Here is a 23,630-nt window from a genome sequence, read left to right on the forward strand (position 1 = left end):
ATATGAAAAGCGATGTCTGACTACTAATGTGCTGCACAGGTACATTTCCAACTAGAGGGGGATCAAAATAGGTAGGCTACATTCACATTACGTGCGAGTGTCTGTGTCTGTATGCATGGAGATGTCTTTATCAAAAAGCATGCCCAACATGTTTTTATGAGATTAATGAGGCTTGGTATGACAGACTGAGGGAGCATCCATGTCACTCATGAAACCTGTACCGAGGAAATAGGCTTGCCTGCCACCTAAGTGCACTTAGTGGATATTTAAGCACCAGCGAAGGTTCATTTATGATTCTTGGCACTTTCGCACATTTTGAACACTTCTCATCATTCAAGTATGAAAGAAGAGTTGAAAAGTATTTAAATAAACAGATTCAGGTGACTCTTTTCATGACACTCTTTATTTGGCCCAGAGGTTTATGTCAATAATAATCTGTTTCCAGTGAAAAGTAACAGACATGTATATGGTTAGTAACTACAGAAGTCCATATATAGTTGTTATATGTACTGAATTAAGAGGAAATGTTGCAATGTAAATAAAAAAATCAATATTTCTCATGTATATTAACAAGAGTACTGGTGTTCGGCCTGTTTGCAAACAGCGTAAGCCAAAATAATGAAAAGTATAAGAAAGGCACGTGTCATCACCACAGTAGTGCTCAGCATCTTGTCATCAGTCTATTTTTTCCGTATATGGTATAGTATGTGGCTAATGGATATGACAGATTAGTGCGGCAGATTATGGATCGTCAATGTCATCTCTATCTATGTGAAGGGTCGAAGCAGTCATATAGTGTACCCACAATGTAATATTAAAGAATCACAATATTTTAAGTATTTCCCTAGTATAAAACCATTACATTCAGATGTACAAAAGCAATGAAAAGATTTTAATTTGAGATGGACCAGAGTACGAACATAAATATGAAATGTATATGACATTATGATAAAAGCTTATTTGTCTCTTTGTTATATCAAAAACAATCTAATAACAGATTTAAATAAATCTTCATGTTTTCTTTTAAAACTGAGCAGCATAATATGAAATCTACTCTTTTCAATATTTCTATACATGCTAAGGTAATGGGCAATTTGTTGACATAATATACTCTCTTAAGCATGGACAGGCCTTGTCCCAGCTATCTTTCAGTTCATGTCAACTCTGGTGGTTTGAACTCATAATAAACCTATGGATGTCCTGTAAACCTATATAAAAGGTGTCTACAAGCTAAGTTTGCAGTTACTAAAATAAAATAAAAAATAGCAAGAAAAGCTTTTTCTTAATCTTAGACCTTTGGAAAAGTTTCATTGGTCATATTTACAGCAAACAGTCAGAAATATCTGTACATAAAAATCTCCCTTTAAAGATCCCAAGGCAGTAAAGTGAAAATGCTGGTGTAGAACTTATAAAAATGAACTGGCAAATACATGTGGGTGAATAGGAATTCACGAGGGGAACAGTTACCTCAGTGTTCGCCACTCAGCCTCCCTGTTAAACGGAGTGAGTGGACGTGTGGAGACTGCTTCAACTGACCGCTGGGCAGTGGCGTGGCGAAAGGGACAGCCACCCCGACAGCATCCGAGCACCATTCATTTATTCATGCATTAATGTGAAATGCAACCAACGAAATACACTCCAGGAGATGCAGACTACACGTTTTTAACGCACAAAAATCATACAAGTCAGTAAGTACACAAAGGAATCTCCCCGATGATTCTTTCTTACGATGAAAAAAAAAAGTAATTTCCTTTTATATGAGTACAAAGTGAGCATCTCTTCGAGCTCTTAGCAGTTTTGTTTTTGTCTTAGCAGCTGGTGGCGTGTGTGGCGCCCATGCCCACATTTCCACACCAGCTGAGACAGGGTGGGAGTGTGAGCGCCAGACTGAGGGAGCATCGGAGACTCCCCATGTCCCCTCAGTGCTGCCCCCGCGGTGCCCGACCAGACCCGACCACTCTCTCTCGCTCTTCACTTAAGCGACCCTCCGTGGGCACTGAACTCGCTCAGGTCATAAACTGCGTGTAGCCCTCGGCCCCGGTCACTATGACGTCCATCCAAATGCGCATGGCCTCGGCCGAGGGAGCCACCATGAAGTAGAGGCGGTCGTGAGTCTTGACGCAGAACGTCAGGGAAGGATTCGGGCTCTAAGAGAATGGGAGTAAGTGAGAGAAATACATGGAGGAGGTGAAAGTCATTTTATAAACCATTTCAATGTGTTAGTTTTTCCTAGATGTTAACACAATCAGCTAAATAAGTTGACATGGTTGTTAAGTCTAATCACTTGATTAGGAGACACATGTTGTACCTTGGTAGCACTACGAAGATGATCATAGTAAACTTCCTCGATTGCCTGGAAGTAGATGACTCCCTTCAGCTTGGTCTCATGTTTGTCTGTTGATGGAGAACATGAACACAGAGTAATTTGTGTGCATATTAACAATTAAAAGATTAATTATTATAATACAATAAAATTCAATTAAATTAAAATTCAATTAAAAATATGCAATTAGGAAAACATTATCACTATAAAATATAATTATGGGTCACTTGTATATAAATGTCTAATAAGTGGAACTCATGGGAAATCACTTTTATATAAGCACTGAAGGCTCTGAAACCACACCATAAACCACGGCTCTCTGTTGATATCCTTCATTCCATTAGCCTTGCTTTAACGCAAAGCAAAATGCTCATCTGTTCAAATTCATTAACTCCACCAGTGGTGGTTCACTATAAACACTGTGCCCGGGGTAAAATGTCTCAGTGCACGTGCCGCATCCCTCGTCTTTCCGAGGCCTCTCCATTTGTTTTTACAATCCTGTCTTTGTTCATTATCTAAATTTGCTTAGTAATGGAATGGGTGTTGTTGTTTATTGGGTTCTTGTTTTTTTTTTTTTTTTTTTTTTTTCAGAAGAGGAGTTGTGAGCCTGGTTGTGGTAGTCACGACTGAGCCAGGGGTAAAAACTCCCACCCCCCTTATAAATTCCGTGTTGGAGAAAGTATTGCAGTTTGTTTCATCATCATCATCACTACTAACATGGGGAGTGAGAGGGTGAAAAGGCTACACTCTGAAGCAAAGAGTGAGAAAGAAAGCAAGTGAAAGGAATGAGAGGGCGAATCACACGGCCCCCTTCTTTCTTTCTTTTTTTGTCTTGTCTTGCTAAAGAAAGGGGTCAAAGAATTCTCACATCTAAATAGCCCTTCTCAAGAGCAGCTTATTTACAGATGGTATTGGACAATCAAGTGAGATTCAGTCTCTGGTAATTCCTACAACTGAGAACAAAATAAAGAAATAGTCACTAAGAAAAGAAGGGTAAAGCAATTAGTTAAAGTGACAAAATGACCAAATTGAATCATTATCATTATCAATTTCAATTATTTTATCATTATCGCATCAATTTTTTTTAATTAGAAAAATGGGAAATTGTATGATTTGATGGATAGATGGATCCTGTCATGTTGCCAGTGGAAAATCAAATTATCAACAACAAATGACAAGAACAAAAACAAATAACAAATTCAAAGCGCCTACTGTGGAAGGCCATGACTAACGGCCAAATGCTTCTGCTTTTCTCACCTATGTAATAGGAGAAGGTTCTCTTCAGCCGATCGAAGACAAACCAGCGCTTCTTCCAGGACTTGATCTTGCCGCCCATTTTAACAAGATGCCCCTTGCACATCTTTTCGCTCACGATGACATAAGGACAGGTGTCCACGCAGTGGCCAGACGACTCCACATGGGAGCGGAGGTCAAACTCCTCCTTTCTGATTGGCAGATACCGGGTCATCGGACGAGCCTGGAAAGAAAAAAAATTGTTGATAACTGTCATTTGAAAAAAATACAGTGCTTCCCACATTATACTAATTGAAATCAAATGAATTTCTATATAATTCTGTATATATCATATTATATTACTTTTACTCTTTATTTACAACTTGTGATGAAACAAGTGTTACTGTATAAGTAGTTTAAAAATGTATGTTTCTGTTTCATGTACAGTATCTAGTAAGCGCTGGTGCAAAAACAGACCATATTTGGCTCTGCTCTGTCCATAAAAGCTCAGAATGTATGTTTTTCACCGCTGCCTCGACTCTTTAATTTTTTAAGACCTACTGGGGAAATATTAAAAATATATTCTTCACTGTGGATAATTCAAATGAGGTTTCTGATGGGCAAACAGCAGTGTCCTCCTGCTTTTTTATCTCCTCGTAGGCTGCCTCGCTGGACGCCTTTCTTTCATCTTTCAAGTTCTTTTTTTTCTCTTTTTCTTCCCGCATTCCCTCACTCTTGCCATCCTTCCAAATCCACTCCCTCTCACATCTCTCTCCCAGCCAATTCTTTCTCCATCCTTGTTTTTGTGTTTTTCTATTCAGCATTTCATTTCTTTCACCTCGAGGGCGTCATGCATTTACTCGCTGTGCGTAACAAATGTTCGGCAATCTAAGAGTAGCAGAACCAAATTTGAAGAAAAGAGGCTTCCGACACAATAAAAGGTGCTAAGTTGTGATAGGGCGCGATATCATCTGTTGACTAAAACCTTGGCGCCGACTTTTTGTTCATTTCCCATTTCTAGTTTTTCGGTTCTGAACATGAATTCGTAACACTTACTATCAGTAAAACATAGGTAACGACTTCACAAGCAAAGACAGACCCAGACCAAAAGTTGAAAAAAAAAAAAAAAAAAAAAAAAGAATAACAACAAAAACACACAGACCGACTTCTGCAATTCTCATTTAAGATTCTGGGACATGCGCATATCCACAGGGGGCCCGAGACGAGCCGCTCCTCTTTAACCCACTGACCTGAGAGCAGTGTTTCTCCCTCAGCTTCACCTCCTCCTCGACCAGACGCTGCCTGTGCGCCGTCTCCTCCTGCAGCCTCCTCTCCACCTCCTCGCGCCTCCTGCGCTCCTCCTCGAGCATCTGGCGCCGAGCCTGCGCCTCCCTCTCCTGAGAGGCAGAGGAGGAACATTAGCTAAACACACACTGGGCTAATTGGGTTCATCCACAAACAAATCTTTGCTCTTTGATTTCACACAGTGCAAGCAGAGATTTTGAAGCGGCTATAGAGTGAATGAGTTAAAATATGTTGTTGTTATAGAGATCCTGACACCTAAAACAAGTTAAGAAATTTTAAGTGACGTGTTATGGTGAAAGATTCTTTGTTGAGATGGCCACATTTTTTTTGTGTGTTAAAATATGTCTATAGAGATTCTGTCACTTGAAGGTGAAAGAAGTACGCTATAGAGGCCACTATGGAAGCCCACGTGTGTGTGAATGAGTGACAGGCTTAGGCAGCGTGACAGCTGAGCAGAGTGACAGCTCTGTTCATGGCAGAGTTCCTCAGATTCAAAGAGTCTAAGAGGAAATAATGCCCTCAAGGATATAAAACAGAAGAAAGACACACAGACTCACACTCGCACTACAGATTAGATTATACAGTATATTAAAATCAGAAACGTAGCCATGAAAGTTGATTACAGATTCCTCCATGGCAGATACACAATGAACATTTATAACATGAGAAATGCAGTAAATCAGACTAAAATGCGTTGAAGACGGTTTCCCGTATTTTCAATGTGACCCGGTGGATAACACCTAGTCTCACACTAAAGGCTTTTTTCAATGGAGATTTCCATTGAAGCTGTTTTTTAGTCCAGGCCTAGGCTTAATCCCTTGTAGGGGGATCGGGCTGTGTGTGCGTGTGTATGTGTGTGTGTGTGCGTGTGTGTGGTTACGTACTCTGCTCTCCACCAGTCTGGCCTTCTCCTGCTGCGCCTCCTTCAGCATCTTCTCCATCTCCTCCAGCCTCAGGCCCGCCATGCCGATGCCACTGCGCAGGAACAACACACAAGTTAAACAGGTGAACTTAAATGTCCACCACTGTCACTTGGCCTTTAAAACAAGAGGTATCTCTCTCTATATATATATATATATATATATATATATATATATATATATCTTTCCCTCTCTCTATATCTCTCTCCCTCTCTATCTCTCTCCTAGCTTGATGACTGTCAGAGCACCTCTAGTGACACGGTGGTTGCGGAATATATAATGTGACAATAGGGCATGTTGTGCATCTGGGCAGAATACAACTTTGAACAGGTGAGCTTTTTGTCTTTGGCTTGTAGAAGTTGTCATGGTAACAGGCAGGGTTGCCTGCTGTCATGAGGAAAAAGACAAAAGACAAAAAAAAAAAAAAAAAAAAAAAAAGCGGGAAGAAAAAATTTTAAGGGGAGGATCAAGCAAGGATGACCCGTTGTCAGGGGAACAGGGCAGAGCGGAATGTTCCCATGGAAACTGTCTCAAAGTTTCTCTGTCTCCTCTCACCTCTCCGGGGAACAGGCAGAGTTGTTGCCCGTGGAGACGCTGGTTTCCACACTGTCGGAGCTCTCCAGGCTGAGGGTGTCAAAAGCCTGCTCTCCGCCGGGAGGCGGGGCCTGGTGGTGGAGGATGGAGTGGTGCACCATGGCAGGGCCGCCGCTGTTGCCAAACGAGGGGAATGACATGTTGAGCTGAGATTGGGAGCCCTGCAGCGCCCCCCAGTGGTTCTGCAGCTCCACTGCAGGTCTCTGCTTCAGCTCCCCTGGACGACCCCTCTGTTCATCCAACGACTGGCCTGTGATCACAGAGAGAGAGAGAGAGATAGACAGAGAGAAAGAGAGATACGAATGTTATAAATGTCTTCAATACATCCAGATTACCACAGACACCTGACCACAGTATCTGAGTGAGTGAACAGTATCTGGAATCCACAGTAAATGTACTAACTACACTGAAATATTTCTTGGCTGAAAAAAAGCCTGTTTGCATTAGCTGGGTTTCCATTCAACATTTTCATACACATTTTGACCATTCAAATAAGAAATCCTGACACTTTAAATTTGCATTTAATCTTCTAATGTGCATAAAAATTCCATTTGCTGGGGGGTGGATTAACTCTCGATTTGCATAAATTATAATGCGATTAAAGTTAAAGGGACACCAGGCAACGTTTTCGTGTTAATTAATCATCTTCGTAAGTCAGTATATGGTTAAATGACTCATTACAGGGTGAATGAAGGCTCTCTCGTCCGCCCTTACTGCCTGTAGGAAGAATATCCCACTTGCAAGTTTGGTGTATCCTACACGCCGACCGAAGCAGGATCAGTTTACAGCACAGAGGCAGGCTAACGAAACGCTAGCGATTGTTGCAAATGTGTGTATAATGGAAGAGCCGGCGAAGAAGCAGCGAAAACCCTTGACGGAAGACGCAAAGAAAAGGAAAAGAGCTTCAGACCGAGTGAGGGGGAGTTTCGTAGAGAAAAAGCATCAGGCTTGCCTGGTGTCCCTTTAATGTATACAGTTTGTTCACATATGTTTATTATTATTATTATTATTGTTATTACTTTTGTTTTTGTTTTGTTTTGTTTGTTTGTTTGTTTGTCTGTAAAGCACTTTGTGCTTAAAAAGTGCTATATAAATGTTATTATATTTTATTTTATTATGTTCGCATTTGTTGCATTTTTACCTACATCTTACTGTAAACGTTGCCCAGACGACCTTATGTTTTGATCCCACAGCTGATCCAAACTTTTCCCTCGATTAGGAGAATGTCCGTTTTTAATTTGCGGAACACAGTGGACAGAAGCACACGCAGATGCACATTTTCTTTAGCTGAACATCATGAATGTGCATAGAATGAGCTAAATGGAGACCCAGCAATTAACTCTCATCACAGTCTCTTTCTGTAGTCATAATGAAGCAACGAGATACATGAGTCTCTTTGAGTGGTCAAGTCTCTGTAAAGAATCACCTTTGCCTTGCATGGCCAGCTGTCTTTTGGTTTCCAGGTCCAGATGGGTGAGGGAGAGCTCCGACAGCTCCTTGGAGAGGCTGGAGGAATGGCCGAGCATCTGTAGGAAGTCAGAGAAGAGACCAGAGAGGTCAAATCATGACAAATGCAGATCCAGCAGCCACAGGGGGCGCCGTGGAGCACAGGGAGTGGTATCAAAGAGAAAACAATATGGACATTCATGGACTGGACTGGACTGGACATTCATGATGATGGAGTGCTTCACCTTTGTTGGCATCTCCCTCCCCGGCAGGGCAGCCCTGGACTGCGGAGGAGTGGCCGTCCCATTGGTGTTCCCCCGTGTGAGGGTCATCTGTCCCCCCTCTCCGTCAATCTTGCCACGGTACACCTGTGAAGGGAACTACCATCAGTCCAGTCCTTTGGACACAGAGACACCTTCAGAGACACAGAGACACCTTCGCCATTAATCCACGTCAACCTCTTCAGCCTACTGACCGCAGATATTTCAGCGGGGACAACCAAAATGGACTCCTCGCTTATCAAATTAAAAAAGTCATTCGTCCAGAGGTGGGAGTGAACAGAGCAACAGAAAAAAAAACAAGCAGTTGAGCGACAAGCAGTGTGAGGAAAGCTGCGTGTCTACATGGCGTGTTTACCTGCATGGGTCGGCGACCGGAGTGCGACTTAGCCGGTAGAGGGGGAGGGCATGGCTGGCTGGGCTCCCCAGCAGACATTAAGTCCTGGTACCAGTGCTCTAAATCAAGCCTGGGGGCATGAGGCCGGCTCAGCTCAGGCTGGCTCTTTACAGGAGCAGAGTAGCCAGGCAAAGCAGAGAGGAGGAAAGGATGAGAGGAGGGAGAGAAAGGAACAGTGGAGCAGAGAGAAGAATAAAAGGAGGAAAAGAAGTTATTGGAAGAGTTGAAGTGATATCAGCCATTTCTCAAGCAAATATTACCAGATGTATCCAGTTCATTAACACAAGACTAAAGGCTTAGTAAATGAACACCATACTCACGGTAATATCTAAACAAACCTAATGCACACACACACCATGCACATACACAACACTGATACAGTTAAAGCATAATGTATAAATTATGAGTAAAACAAAACAAGATAAAAAGAGCTAAAACGAAACAAGGAAAACAGGTGCATGCAGTTTTACAGTAATCGAGGCCAACTGGTCTCAACTTCATCGACCTGATGCCTCCTCAGAATCTAACCAAAGACTACTACGGACGCTCGACGGACATCCGACAGTCATGCATGGAGGACATCACACGTCAGCACTACTACCATGCTAGAGCGAAAGGTATTCACCTCGGACGCAAGAGAGCGGGACGAGCCATACAGTGACCTGTAGCTGGTGGGAGGGGGCTCGGGGACTAACTGTTGGAATGACTGGATGGGAGACGTGGGGGAGGGGTCCACCTTAGGCATCCCGTAGAGCTCGTTTAACTGACCGACAGTAATGTACTGATCCCCAACCAAACAGGCCAGCGAGAGCAGACATACGGGATGGACAGATGAGGAGGGCCGGAGCAGGAGAAGCAGGTGGGGAGGAGAGAAGGAGCATTGGTCAAGGGGAAAGTGACCACACTGTAGGTCCAGTCAATAAAGCATTTACAGTACTGAAGCAGGATCAGACAAGGAATAAGTGTATCCAACAGATGAAAATGCATGAAAAAGATAGATAAATAGATAAATAGATAGATAGATAGATAGATAGATAGATAGATAAAGAGATAGATAGATAGATTGAGAGATAGAGAGAGAGAAGATGAAGTGAGGGAATCAGCTGACAGACAAAAGCACCGACAGAGAGAGAGAGCAAGTACCTCGCGAGGGGAGTCTGGAATTAGAGGGAGAGCAGAGGAGTAGCTTAGGGGTGCAGAGGAGGTAGTGTGGGTCTGGACACAACTGGCCCCATACATCTTATAGACATCAGAAAGCCTCAGATACTCCTGACAGCATCCAAATCACATGGACATGGACACACACACACACACACACACACAAGGAAGAGAGGAAATTAAAGGCCACTCTCTCAACCCCAAAAGACACACTCACACACATATGCATAGATGTGCAACGTGCAACAAATAGATTAGGCATCTTCATTTAACACTATATTGTAATTATTAATATTAATACTTTCTACGGTGTTCTTTTGTGACCACAACGTCCAAGACTCAGTTTTCAGTACAATGGCAAAGCATGAACACAACACACATGTGAGCATTCACAACATCAAAGTGATACCAATGTAAAAAACACAGCACAGGAACTAGCAGGACAAACCCAATTGCAAATGCCCTGAGGAGAATTTACATGGAGAGCAAAAACAAAGGAGAACACACACACACACACACACACACACACACACACACACACACACACACACACACACACACACACACTCACACTCACACTCACACACACACTCTCACACTCACACTCACACTCACACACACACTCACACTCACACTCACACACACACACACACACACACACACACACTCTCAGACGCCTCAGTCAAGATGATGACTTTGCCAGACAAATCAAGTAGCAGTATGTGCATGCATGCAGCTCGCAATCCTGCCCGAAAGGCTTCTAGCCAAGACAAACATAACAAATCTTTTGCTACGTTGCAACTGGAAATAACAACCCAAAACCAAAACAGAACAAAAGAAAAGCTTTGTCAAAACCACAACAGAAGTGCAACTCCACTGCTTTTACCACAACAGACACACCACCATACACCATGCTGTGATGTTTTTGATGAGACAACTTCGCAGTTCACACTGATCAAACACCATGCTTCGCTTTGGGAACTTCAGGCCTTTAAAAACTGATCCGGGATCAATTCATTCAATCCAAAAGTTTTCCCCACACAACTCCAAAGCCTGGTCTGAGATCAGTTGTTAAGGGCCCACGAGCAGTGGCAAGTGAGAGTGTTTACCTCCTGGGGCCTGAGAGGATTTATGTGAGGGGAAAGGCTCTGACAGTAGGGCGCAGGAGGGTGGCCGAGGGGCTGCGGCTGGGGAAAGACCTCTTCTACGAGGTCAGGCTCGCTGATATGAAGCACTTCCTGTGTCAAAAGTGCGTTGGGGTTTTAAAAAGTCAGACACGTCGCCAGTGTTATGCGCTTTGCCCTTTGTTGGATAGCCACCAGTGTACACACACACACACTCACACACACACACACACACACACACACACACACACACACACACACAGGCGGAGGACCATAAATACACAGAGGTGGTGGAAGAATGGGAACAGGTGGTGTTGATAAAAAGAGTCTCACCTCCTTCATGGTGCTGGAGGGCTTTGGGAAAGTTCTCCCTCCGGTCAGGTCATGATAGCGCTTCTCTATGCTCGACAGCTGCTCTCTCTCCTGCAAACGCGCACAAAACAAAACGTAATAAGCACTTACAGAAGTAATGATGAGCTTGTAGATTGTTTTACTATGTATAAAACACAATGGAAATCTTGGGGATAAACCAGGGGATCTTTCCGTGACCCTGGAGAGGGAGACTGACAGATGGGTTGATGAGTGTTGGAAAGATTCGTCTGTTTTATGTGCGGCTGGAACCAACCTTCTGGAGCATCTGCAGCGCCAGCGTTCGGTCCTTGGCCATCCTCTCGCATTCCTGCGCAGCCTGCAGGCCCAGCTGGTTGGCCTGCATCTCCAGTGCAGCCATCCTCTCCTGACACACACACACACACACACACACACACACACACACACACACACACACGGGAGACGCAGCTTCAGATACCACATCCACATTTACTCAAACTTTCCTTTAACACTGGCTTGATGACTTCTGGGTGATATTAGAGCTGTTGTGGAATAATAGTGGTATGGAGAGGCCATGGGAGTCCTGTCTACAGCATGGGGCTGGCGCTGTCTTCAAGAATGTTCTGTTCTGTTTGGCTCGTGGGCTGGCTCGTGCGCTCACCTTCCTCTTGGCCACGCTGCGGTGGTAGTCGGCCTTCTCCTGCAGCAGCTGGCGGCTGACCGTCTCCTTCTCCTCCTCCAAGCCGCTCTCGCGCTCCAGCTGACGGAACTCCAGGTCCTCAAAGCGCTTGGACCCCGACTCCAGAGCCTCCGCTTTCTGAGCACGCGCCAGGGCCAAAGCACAGCACAGCAGTGGACGGACGGACATACAGACAGACACACACAGACATACAGACCAACAGGCAGGCACACAGACACAAACAGGTTCACAGACAAAAAAACTACAAATGTACAACACAGCCCCTTAAATTATTTCAGATTCAGGAAACTTCCAGAAGGGGGGAAATAAGGATTAGCTTGTATTAATGGGTTAGTGAGCTGTTATATTGTTATTTTAATAGATGTAACAAATGGGATTTCAAAAAGAAAGAAAATTGTTTTTTGTAAAAAACAACAGAAAAGACCATAAAGTGCCACACTGACACACACCAAGCTCATGCAAAGAGCACAGACAACAATCCCTATTAGCTCCCAGAGGCCACAGCAGCACCCCAAAGCATTCATAAGTCCACTAATTGACATATGATACACGCTAATACTCCATTCTAAGAAAAGATTCAACAGGCAGAGAGACAGAGAGACTACGAGGAAGGCTATAAAGGAACTAGGACATAGCAGAGGTTTTGTTTTTTCACAACCAAACTACGATGCAAGTCATTTAGTTTTTTTACACAAAGTTTTAATCCCGGAAGACGGAAGAATTCCTGAGGTTCTCTGAGCAGTTCTTTTTTGCTATTTTGTGTGTGTGTCTATTTTGTGTGTGTGTGTCTATTTTGTGTGTGTGTGTGTGTGTGTGTGTGTGTGTGTGTATGTATGTGTGTGTGTGTGTGTGTGTGTGTGTGTGTGTTTAAAGCATCTCTAAGCACAATGTACGCAGTAGGGCTGGTGACTGGTGAGGACTGAAGACCGACTGACCCTTGTCAGCTGTTCCTGTAACTGCTCCCTCAGGGACTCTGGGCACTTATCAAGCTGGCTCTTCAGCTCATTGTACCCAGCCCGCAGCCTCTCCAGGATGTCCCGCTCAGCCGACACATTAGCCCTCCCCTACAAAAAATGCACACACACGCACGCACGCACACACACACACACACGTGCATACACCATACACAAACAGGAACAACGTACAGTCCCAGGGTAGGAACGAGGGGGAGGGGTGCACACACACACACACAAACACACACAACACACACTGCTCAAATCCAAGCCATGCGGACGTTTCCGTGTTACGTGTATTAGTAAAGCTCAATTGTGGGGAGGATAGTCAGATATTTGTGTCCGCTAAATGAAGACATTGTAGGTCTAAAATGGTGAGAAACATAGAAAACATTCACAGAGTGCAATCATCTAAAAAAAACTAAACTACGCTGTGATTTAACCAGAATATAAAGTGAACCAGAATAAGTGGATAATATGCACTACAATAGGATAACATTTTTTCTCAAATCATGCCAGTATGAAGATTTGACACCAATGCCAACTAAATAAAAGGCACTAAAGTCATCAGAAACAGTCATAAACACCAAGCTCAAGTGACTTCAAATCTTATCACCAGCAGTTCCCTGTAGCAAACACAGTTCCCAGTGTGAACAGTCTTTCTAATGAGTGAGTTAGCAGCGTGAGTGTTAGAAGTAGGAAAGCAGATTAAAGGCTGAAATAAAACAACAGAAAAATACTAAAGAGAACAAAGCATAACAAAGCATAACTGGACCAACCGATGGCGAAAGAGTGAGGAGACAAGAGGAGTGGACAGTGTGACAGTGAGCGGTACCTTGTCTTTCTCCCTCTGGGTGGCGCTGTCTAGTTCACTGAGCTTGTACTGCAGCTGGTTAATGATCTCAAACTCCGCCTCCACCTGATCAAGCTCCGCCCTCCGCTCACCCTGTAGCAGGGCCCGCTCCATTTCAGCCTAGTGCAACACCACAGAAAAAAACAATGTGTACTATAAACATATTCTGCCATTATAATAACAGGAATGCAGACTTATTTACCAGATTATCTAGTTTGCAGGCAGCCAACACATGCCAAGTACATTGGCAAAAAGCACCTTAATCTTAGAATGTATAACTTCAATGTAAATTGATATATTAGTCGGTGATGATTGGCCAAACTCACCTCCTGCCTGGACTCTTGAAGTTGTTGCTCCAGCTCAGTCACGCGAGCCTTGAGCTCGTCCACTCGGGCCAGAATGCGGACGCGCTCCTCCTCCAGATAGGGCAGCTCCTGCTGAGAGGCCACACCTGTCCGACCAGAGTCCTCGTGCTGTGAGGAGACCAGCGGGGGAGAGGTGTTAAGTTGGTCAGTAGTACTAGACCGGCTGCAGAACAGTTAGAATAGTATAATGTTTGCTTGTGTCAAAGTGAGTGAGAAAATGTGTGTGTGCGTACATGGATGTGTCTGTGTGTGTGTGTGTGAGTAAAAGAACGAGGGTGTGTGTGTGTTTGTGTGTGTGTGAGTGTGTGAGTAAAAGAACGAGGGGTGTGTGTGTGTGTGTGTGTGTGTGTGTGAGTAAAAGAATGAGGGGTGTGTGTGTGTGTGTGTGTGTGTGTGAGTGTGTGAGTAAAAGAACGAGGGTGTGTGTGTGTGTGTGTGTGTGTGTGTGAGTAAAAGAACGAGGGTGTGTGTGTGTTTGTGTGTGTGTGAGTGTGTGAGTAAAAGAACGAGGGTGTGTGTGTGTGTGTGTGTGTGTGTGTGAGTAAAAGAACGAGGGTGTGTGTGTGTTTGTGTGTGTGTGAGTGTGTGAGTAAAAGAACGAGGGTGTGTGTGTCTCTTACATCCTGGTGCTGGCTCTCGGTGCTGCTGCACTCCTCGGTGAAGTTCTCCTCGTCACTCTCCCTCTGCCTCTGGCCCCGCCCCTGCTGGGAGGCCCCGCCTGCAGGGTCAGCTCCGGGGCGCTGGACGGCCCCCTCCTCCATCCCAGGGAAGAGGCCCGTCTTGCCCACCTCGCCGGCTGGACAGGGGCCGTCGCCCTTGTTGTACTCCGCACACAAACTCAGGATCGTCTCTAACCTCTGTCTCTCCTGATCACACACACACACACACACACACACACACACACACACACACACACACACACACACACACACACACACACACACACACACAATCACAAAGTGATTGAGACAATCTGTGTCAGTTATATGACAAACAATGCAACAATGTAAGGTGTTTGTAGTGTACAGCATCCTATTTCTCATCCAAATAGTAGGAGACGTGAGTGAGATAAACATGAGGCCTCTGTGGTCCAGTCTGAATGGGTGGAGAGGCCCAGTGAGCTGCCATGCTGTCACAGAGGGTTCAGGTACTGCAATGGGCCCCCGCGTGCCCGTGTGGCACTCTCAGCTGGCAGCAATCTGACACCTGGAGAACTGACAAAATAAGCATGCGTGCGTGCGTGCCCCATTCAACCCACCAGGGTCACGGAACCACATCTGACGAGCACAAGCCAACTCTATTGCCATAGACTCACCAAAACACACACACACACACACACATGCAGACACACAAGTGAGACACTCCCACACATACCCCAGTTCAAACACATATGAAAGACACCCGGTCTATAGCAGCAGCTGCTGGAAGCCTTTCCCTCTCACGAGCCCCAGCCCAATATTCTCCATAGCCCCCTCCTGATTTTACAACCCACCCCCATCCACTGACCCCTACTGACCTCTCACCTCCTCTCTCCAACTGTTCCTGCCATTCAGGGCCTCATGGGACGTGAAGACAGGCCGAAATTGCTGAGTATCAGCACCGTTCCCGACTGTCCCACTCTCTCTCTCTCTCTCTCTCTCTCTCTCTAGTCTGCACACACAGCTCTGGGGCCCCTCGCAACAAAACTCTGCGGGAACTTAGGTGCCATCCAAACGGACGGGGCTTGTCATACGCACACAGCTGACAATTACCGAGCCAGAGCGTCCAAGTCAAATGACGGCAGCTTATCATTGCATGATGCCGACCAAAATAACACGGCCTTGTGGTGTAGCCGTACGGGAGGAACAGTGGTGCGTTGATGGGGTACAGGAGACTGGACCTAATGGGCCTTGTAAATAAATACAAAGTACTGAATGGACTGGACATGAGATGGACCTAATGGGAGCTGTAAATAAAGTAAGTCAAAGGGATCAGCTGGCTATTTACACGTGTATAATTAACCACCAGACGTGCTCCCAGCTCCTCTGATTAGGTCAGATCAACTGAACAACGTTTTAATATTCAAATAGCATGGACAGACAACTCTATCTCAGCAAGCAGGCAGAATACCTGGCTCTGTACAGTGGCTGTCCAGGGTGCTTTGGTGTCATAGGGCAATGATGGTGTGATACCCTTACATCTTCCGTGCAGTCAGAATGAAGAGGGAACAAATGTGGTTTTCAACTAAACTGATTTCAAAACTAAGGTAAGGCAAATTACGTCAACTCTCAGGTGAAAGCAGTATTAGGCTACTAAGCTACTCAGACAACAGGCAGGTGACAAAACAAATTCTACAGCCACAGCCTTGTTCCACAGCCTTGCACAAATAAAGTTTCACTGAATTTGTCTCTCAGCTATTCTGTTCAAGATATTCTGTACACAAAAGTACATACCCACTCAATGTCCTGACCAGCTCTTGATGACAGCTGAAGACTTTGCCATGAAAGGATCCTTAATGGCACAATCTGGGGCAATTTCCTCTTTTGGAGCCCTCACACGGAATTACATGACAGACAGACAGAGAATGTTTCTATCCCAGGCCTGGGAAACGGTGAAGGGGTGAAGTGAGCGAGTCATCCCAGGCGGCCCGGGTATGGAGGGGGAGCAGGCTGTAGGCATGCAAACACTCTAAACAAACAGATGGACAAACACTAGGCTCCAGCCCACTCCCCATGCCACACAGGCCAGGCAACACCGGGGGTGGGCAGCAGGAGGGACTGACCAGCACACACACAAAAGGCTGTCTCGGAAGACTTATAGCCCCTACAAGCCCCCAACAACTAACAAAATCACTGATCTGAAGCAAAAATGAATAGATAAATAGATAGACAGATAGATGATTGTCACTAAACAAGTACAGTGAGATGCCATTAAAAGCAAGCCTTTAGATGCCTAGATATGACCTTTAAAAGTAATCTATCTATCTAAATAGAACTGTGACGAGCTGAAAGTACCCTGTCACATCACAGGTTAATGTTCCAGGCTCCCATGAATGAATGCCGGCAAATGAGGGTGTGGTGCTGTGTTTAATTAGTTACTGTCACTGTAGCTTTGAGTTTTTAGGTCAGAGGAATCTGGCTCAGTTTCACAGTGTTTTTGTAGCTGTCTAATAAAAAAATAGACTAAATATTTAGACCACAGATAAAAATGTAGACAAAATATTTAGACCACAGATATATGACCAAATGAGAGATAAACTGTATAAATTCTGATGAGAAGGATAGCATCTGAGACATTCATAGTAACAACAGTAGAGGCACTAGGCAAAAAGAGAAAGAAATAAAGGCTATGAAATGTGAAATATGTAAGAATCTGTAATGGAAAACAGCTACATATGTCTTGTCTGATTCTTTTCCACATGTTGTCCATATTTTCCACCACTTGTTCTACAGCCCCATCAAATGAGGTTAGCTTGCCCCCTAGTGGATTCAATCTTCACTACAACTCCCTTCCCTTGACAATGCTCACTGTTTCACAACAGGTGAGCATTAAATATTCAACAACCCCCCACCCCCTTCTGTATATATTTATTTCTCTCACACACACATGCTCTATCTATCTATGTGTGTGTGTGTGTGTGTGTGTGATGGGAGGAGGGTTAGCTCAGTGATAAGACTGGAGGGGCATGGCAGCTCTGTGGTTCAGCAGCAGCACTGAAGAGTGGCACCATGCCAAGTAGGCCAAGTCCCAGAACTGTAAGTGCCTTATCCATTATTACAATATACATAATGTGTGTGTACGTGTGTGTGTACGTGTGTGTACGTGTGTGTGTATGCGTGTGTGTGTGTGTGTGTGTGTGTGTGTGTGTGTGTGTGTGTGTGTGTGTGTGTGTGCGTGTGTGTGTGTGTGTGCGTACGTGTGTGTGTGTGTGTGTGTGCGTGTGTGTGTGTGTGTGTGTGTGTGTGTGTGTGTGTGAAAAGTGAGGGAGACAGAGAGAGGAAGAAAGAGGAAAAGAGAGAGGGAAAGGAAAGAAAGACATTAGAGTTCGACCCACATAAGAGGCAGATAGTGGCAGGGGAAATCTGCTCCCTGTCTCTCTGCCCTTGTCTCCCGTGGCGAGGAGTGAACAGAACCTCATTTCCATAATTCATCCAACACACCAGCAGACACCAATAGCTATCATGTACAAGACCCGGCGGCACAACAGCAAACACAAGCATGCCTGCATGCATGCCCAGCCGGTGAGCTCATGCAGGCTTAAGGTCATTTGTGTAGCCGACAGCAGAGCCAGGTGCATTTAGACTGCTGTCCACAGATTTTAAATGTTTATATGATCAAGGGAGGAACACAAGGGAAGAGCCGGAAAAAAAATCCTGTTCTGACCCTAACATCACAGATTCTATTTCTATCTTTTTGATCTTGCTCTTAAAGTACGTGGACTGAGGAATCCAAACTGTGTCCATTACAGTCATCAATTATGTTAGTGATAAGGTTTTCAAACCTCCATGACTTCTTCCTGGACCACCGATTCAAATGCGACTTCCTGTTTGTGTTTGTTTACGGGATGGCACTGTGAAAATGGGGCTCCTTAAATAGCTTTCCTGAAGGGGCAGTGTGGAATGTTTACCCTCTGTGATACTCACAGCTGTCTGGAGTTAGACGTGGGAGGTTTGGGGTGGGGGGACGGGAGAGTTTGAGAGCGTTAAGGGTTTTACAAGTGGCCAAAGGTTTGTGAGGCCTGGCTCAGGTAAGTGGCGAGTAAAAGGCAGGAACTGAATTATGTGAATGGCCCCTCAGTGTGGACAGCTGCTGTAAAATTCTAGAACAAATGTCTACAAGGTATTCCCAGGCCAAGAGAGCTGCTCATATGGAATATATACCTTCGCTATGCTAGCCTCACAAACTTTGGATGCTGCCAAGTGACAATTTGAATGTGCTCATTTATGTGATGTATATATGAGGTTTGGAGGCATTGAAGTAGATGAACTGGGACAATGTTGTTAAATTAGCCTGGGAGTGGAGGCCAGGCGATGGGTGTGCTGTGCGCTGTGTGCAGTATCAGTGAGGACTGAAGGGGGAATGAGTTTGCAGGGGCTTGTGGGATTGGAGGTGGTCGGTTCCAGGCCTCTGTGTTGGGTAAATATAGCCTTCAGACAGACACACCCTCACTCCATAACCCTTTAAAACTCCCACAGGAATTCACATGAGTGTCGCTATACACTGAGCCAGACCTCGGGCCGAGACGGCGAGACCCCCATCCAACCACATACACCCACACCGGCCCATTCTTAGCTCAGTCATTCCCAGATTGGAATAAAAACGTTACACTGGTTCCTTTACACAGCATGTCACAAACATTTTGACAACTGAGAGTTTGTTTTTTGAAGGCAAACAGAAATAAAATAACATAAAAATAAAAATTAACAAGCAAGAAATGTGACCGTGAAGGTAGGAAGAGGCCAACAGACACACACGAAAATAGACTGACAGAAACACATGCATACACACACACACACACACACACACACACACATAGACACACAGACACTTGAACTCACCAGCCTCTCCATTTCCTGCTCCCGGAGCCTCTCCTCTCTCTGCCGTCGATGGTATTCCAGCAGCTCGTCCTCGTTGTCACTGATCTCCGAGATGCTGTTTTTGCGCTCGCGGGCGAACGAGGCCGCCGCCATCCGGCCATCCCGGCCAGCCTTCCTCTGGGCCCGCGGGCTGGTGAGGGGCGACACCCCTGGCTGCGTGCCCAAAGCGGAGGGGGCGAGGGCGGCACCGGGCCCGGCCTTCTGCCGGCCACTGGGGTGGTCCCTGTGCCGGGAGGGGGATGGGCTGCGCGCTCTCAGACCCCTCCCCCCCGCTGAGCCCCCCTCCTCCTCCCCCGTGGAGGTGACCCTGCGCTGCTGCCTGGGGCTCTCGGGGACCGTTTTGGTCAGCGGGAGGACGGGCACCCCTCTGCGGGCGGTGGACGGGCTGGGAGGCGGGAGGGTGCGCCGAGCCATCTGCGGGCTCCCCGGGGGCAGCGAGCGAGGCTGGGGCTGGACCGCGTGGAGAGGGCTGTCCACCGAGGACGGGGCCAGACGGGGGATCTGGCTGGGCTGCTTGGATGGGCTGGAGGAGCGGGCAAAGTCCTGCTGTCGCATGGGGCTCGGAGGGCACTCCTGCACCGAGGAGCCCACACTGGACCGCGGGCTGGACGAGGCAGGAGAGGATGATGTCGGGGTCGACTTGGGGGTCAGTCTGGAGTTAGCCTGTCTGTCCCCAGAAACCATGGGGACAGGGATGGAGGAGGACCCTCGAGCTTGAGTAGGATCCCTGCGTGCAGATGAAGGACTCGGTGGCGCTTCCACCAAGGCCTTCCTGTGAAGCCTGGGGCTCTCCTGGACCTTATGCCCCAAGGCGCTGCCGCTCTTGGGCACGGAGGACCGTGGCTGGGGCACAGGGGGCTGAGTGTTGTGGCTAAAGCTGGAGGTGCGAGCTGGCACCGGGGGGTTGGCCATCTCCTGCAGGCCTCCCGGACTGCTGGTCACCGAGGGCGAGGAGAGGGGCGAGAAGGGCGGGGAGTTGTTCTCGTAGCTGGAGCCCACTGACATGGCCCCGGGGCTGGTGGGGGAGGCTGCAGGGAAGCGGTCGCCCCCATTCGTCACGGGGGACAGCGGGGACTGGGGGATGGGGTTATGGGCCAGTTTTCGGGACTCGGCTGAGATGGACGACTGGGCATCGTCCATAACCAGAGAATCCATGATGTCCTGGAGGTCCTGCTCAATGGAACGGACGAGGGTGCCTTGACCCGGGCGACCCCCCCCACGCCCACCCGGCTGATGGTTCCCGTTGAGCATGGAGTGTGATTCTGTATGGCAAAAAAACAAAAGAATTGAGGCAGACTTTCTTGTATGAAAACTAAAAAGCCTTTATTAAATACTGGCTACATGCCTACGCGTTTCACCTTTTAGTCTTCATCAGGACATCATTGCAATATTTAAATCCGGAATTTTAGTAAAGCCAGTAAAGCATGACTGTAAACACTTTTTGGTAAAGACACTTGTACACTAAATAGCTAACATGAACATCAATACATCAATCTTAAGAATCTAAGAAGCCAAAAATGAATTGCCATACACTAGCGGTTCTGAAATGAGGTTTCAGAATAGTTCCATTATGAAATCCTCTCTACTGACATGTTTTCACACTGTGCTGAAATCCCTATGGGGATCTGGTGCTAATTATAAAATCTCTAGTTCCACACTTCACTTGCACTAGTTACGTACTCCACCCTATTTAAGGGGGGCTTACACACACACACACACACACACACACACACACACACACACACACAGTGCAGGGTGTGGCATATAGCAGAGAGAGAGAGAGAGAGGGAACAGACTTCCCCTCCGCACTCCACAGCACAAAGGTCAGAGCCACTGAGGAGAATGGGGCCTAGAGCATTGCATGAGTCACTTCCAGACATACGCTCTGCCCATAATGACTAACAGCGTGAACCGGGCACCAGACAGCGTCTCCAACTGTTCCCCGCTCAGTCTTACAAATGCAGTGCAAGGTCTGACCTTAGGCTATCTACCGCACGCTACACAGCCCCCCTGAGCAGGGCAAATATGCCTGCCATGCAGTCCCTTCAAAGCTACCTGTGCTTTAAGACTGGTCAAGCATCTGTGAGTCTATTTTCAGGTGGATCTAATGATGAGCAGTTTCAGGCTTTTTTCATTCTGCAGTGATGTTGTTTATGTTTGTCACTATACTGGACTGATGGAAGACCAATGTGTGTGACTATCAAAAAGTTATATCTCTAGCCAGCAGCTTGATTTAGTTAGAAGCTCATGCTTACTGGAATGGATAAGTCTGGTGCACACACACACACACACACATAGGCACATGCACACGCACACACACACACACAGGCACACACACACACACAAACACACACGCACAGGCACAGGCACACACACACACACACACACACACACACACACACACACACACACCTGAAAATATTCTGATATATAATAGACCACAACATCTGGTGAATGAGTGTAGTAATATCTGCATAAATACTTCAAACTGTAATTGTTAGTCATGACTGAATGCAAGTGGGTGCCTGTCTGGGTGCGGGTCTGATCAAAAGAGTGTATGTTCTGAACCTTGACCCAAGAAACCGGTATATTCATGATTGAGACACTGTGAGGTATTTACCACTAGGTACAAAGTCATAATAAATCAATGTCTAATCAATGGAATACATTCTGGGTCACAGACAAAGCTAATCAAACATAAGTCTAATGGCAAGTCTCATGCAGCAAAAAAAGAGAGATTTACACTAATTAGAAGCAGATTTACACTAATTTTTGCCACAATGGACTCTTAGCTTCTTAGCTTCTTAGCACTTCTTAGGACTAGGCTTGAAATTGTGTCAAGCTATAATAGCTATATTATTGATATTATCTCAAAGGACAGCAAGTTAGTCTATGCACACTATTTCCAGTGTGTCTGCATGTAGACACATTTGAACACATTCGTATCTCTAATTTATCCACAGACAAAGTTGAGAATGCTAGCTACATCACATCAGATTTCAAACACAATAGTAGAGCAATAACTGTGATGGCTACTGCAGGCTGGTTCACTGACCCACATCAGCAAATATGAGTGAAACAATATATACAATTCAGAAGCAAAAGAATAAATATTTGCCTGCTGCAGACTACCTACACTTGCTGGCTCACTGATACAAGCCCCAGTAAATGGGCAAAGTGGCTCACTCAGTGATTGAGAGCAGCATGTGCAGGAGCAGAGATGCTTGCATGCTTCTGTGGGTGGCGCAGAGCTTCACTTGTCAAAACAATTTAGCTTGATGAATAGGTACTCCTACTAAAATTATCAGCTTCAGAGGAAAAACAGCAGGTTTCTGCATTCAGAGAGAATGTAGCGTAAATGCCATTCCGAATTTATTTTCAGCCTTGGATTGCCCATAATTGGGCCATGCTGATATTTACAGTGGTCTTTTCTCAGTTGAGATTTCTGCCCAGAGCTATCATCTGTACAGCCACTATTATTCACAAACTCAGTTTTGTATTTCCATTTGTGTATGAGCATGACTACACATGATATAATTGTTTATGGTGCTTTTTTAAACACAATTGTTTATGGTGCTTTTTTAAACGCTTAGCTGGTGTCAAAGTAAGAAATAGAACAGAACTCCAACTAAAAGTAAAGCCCAGGGCCACTGAGGTCTCAGCATTCCTGATGAAGAACGCTTGGCTTGGCCAGGTATGCGCTGTCTGAACTATAAACATGGCCTCCGTCCAAAGCATCTACTGAGCTATTAGCTTTGGTCAATTAACTACTTCCAAACACGACATGCAATAGATGAGTGGAGTTCTGGTTTAGTTATTAAATCAAACACATGTCTGTTGTTTACATGCTATATTCAAACTGTTTTAAGATTAAAGACAGAAAGAAAGGATTTCTTGTGTTTGGTCTCTAATTACACCAACAGCACTACAAGGTTGATGACCTCTACATCCTTTCATTTCTGAAGACTGTCACTGTTACACTGAGTTAACCAATAAGAGTACGTAAAGATCCTCAAGTAAATAAACACTCAAGTAAGTAAAGATTCTAGAGTAAGTAGAAATTCTCTTGAGTTTA

General features: G+C 45.6%; 1 protein-coding gene across 8 annotated transcripts in view; it reads right to left on the minus strand.

Annotated features, from left to right (window-relative positions):
• Nucleotides 1–385: 385 nt before the first annotated feature.
• The window catches only part of phldb1a (pleckstrin homology-like domain, family B, member 1a), a 43,776-nt gene continuing 20,531 nt past the window's right edge, over nucleotides 386–23,630 (minus strand). For 5 of the 8 annotated variants that reach the window (XM_048267241.1, XM_048267244.1, XM_048267242.1 and 2 more), the window contains 20 exons: nucleotides 19,517–20,817; nucleotides 14,600–14,845; nucleotides 13,941–14,087; nucleotides 13,597–13,734; nucleotides 12,744–12,872; nucleotides 11,770–11,925; nucleotides 11,404–11,514; nucleotides 11,112–11,201; nucleotides 10,764–10,892; nucleotides 9,640–9,765; nucleotides 9,122–9,277; nucleotides 8,458–8,601; nucleotides 8,067–8,189; nucleotides 7,802–7,901; nucleotides 6,337–6,625; nucleotides 5,746–5,836; nucleotides 4,807–4,953; nucleotides 3,581–3,800; nucleotides 2,309–2,394; nucleotides 386–2,147 (listed from right to left, as the gene is read on the minus strand). In XM_048267241.1, the coding sequence (XP_048123198.1) occupies nucleotides 2,007–2,147; nucleotides 2,309–2,394; nucleotides 3,581–3,800; nucleotides 4,807–4,953; nucleotides 5,746–5,836; nucleotides 6,337–6,625; nucleotides 7,802–7,901; nucleotides 8,067–8,189; nucleotides 8,458–8,601; nucleotides 9,122–9,277; nucleotides 9,640–9,765; nucleotides 10,764–10,892; nucleotides 11,112–11,201; nucleotides 11,404–11,514; nucleotides 11,770–11,925; nucleotides 12,744–12,872; nucleotides 13,597–13,734; nucleotides 13,941–14,087; nucleotides 14,600–14,845; nucleotides 19,517–20,817 (4,070 nt within the window). In that variant the 3' untranslated portion in view covers nucleotides 386–2,006. The remainder of the gene's footprint in view (nucleotides 2,148–2,308; nucleotides 2,395–3,580; nucleotides 3,801–4,806; nucleotides 4,954–5,745; nucleotides 5,837–6,336; nucleotides 6,626–7,801; nucleotides 7,902–8,066; nucleotides 8,190–8,457; nucleotides 8,602–9,121; nucleotides 9,278–9,639; nucleotides 9,766–10,763; nucleotides 10,893–11,111; nucleotides 11,202–11,403; nucleotides 11,515–11,769; nucleotides 11,926–12,743; nucleotides 12,873–13,596; nucleotides 13,735–13,940; nucleotides 14,088–14,599; nucleotides 14,846–19,516; nucleotides 20,818–23,630) is intronic. The other 3 variants (XM_048267251.1, XM_048267258.1, XM_048267266.1) reach the window with 3 other exon arrangements.

This window comes from Alosa alosa, chromosome 2 (genome assembly GCF_017589495.1).
Source record: "Alosa alosa isolate M-15738 ecotype Scorff River chromosome 2, AALO_Geno_1.1, whole genome shotgun sequence".
NCBI classification, from domain to species: domain Eukaryota; kingdom Metazoa; phylum Chordata; class Actinopteri; order Clupeiformes; family Clupeidae; genus Alosa; species Alosa alosa.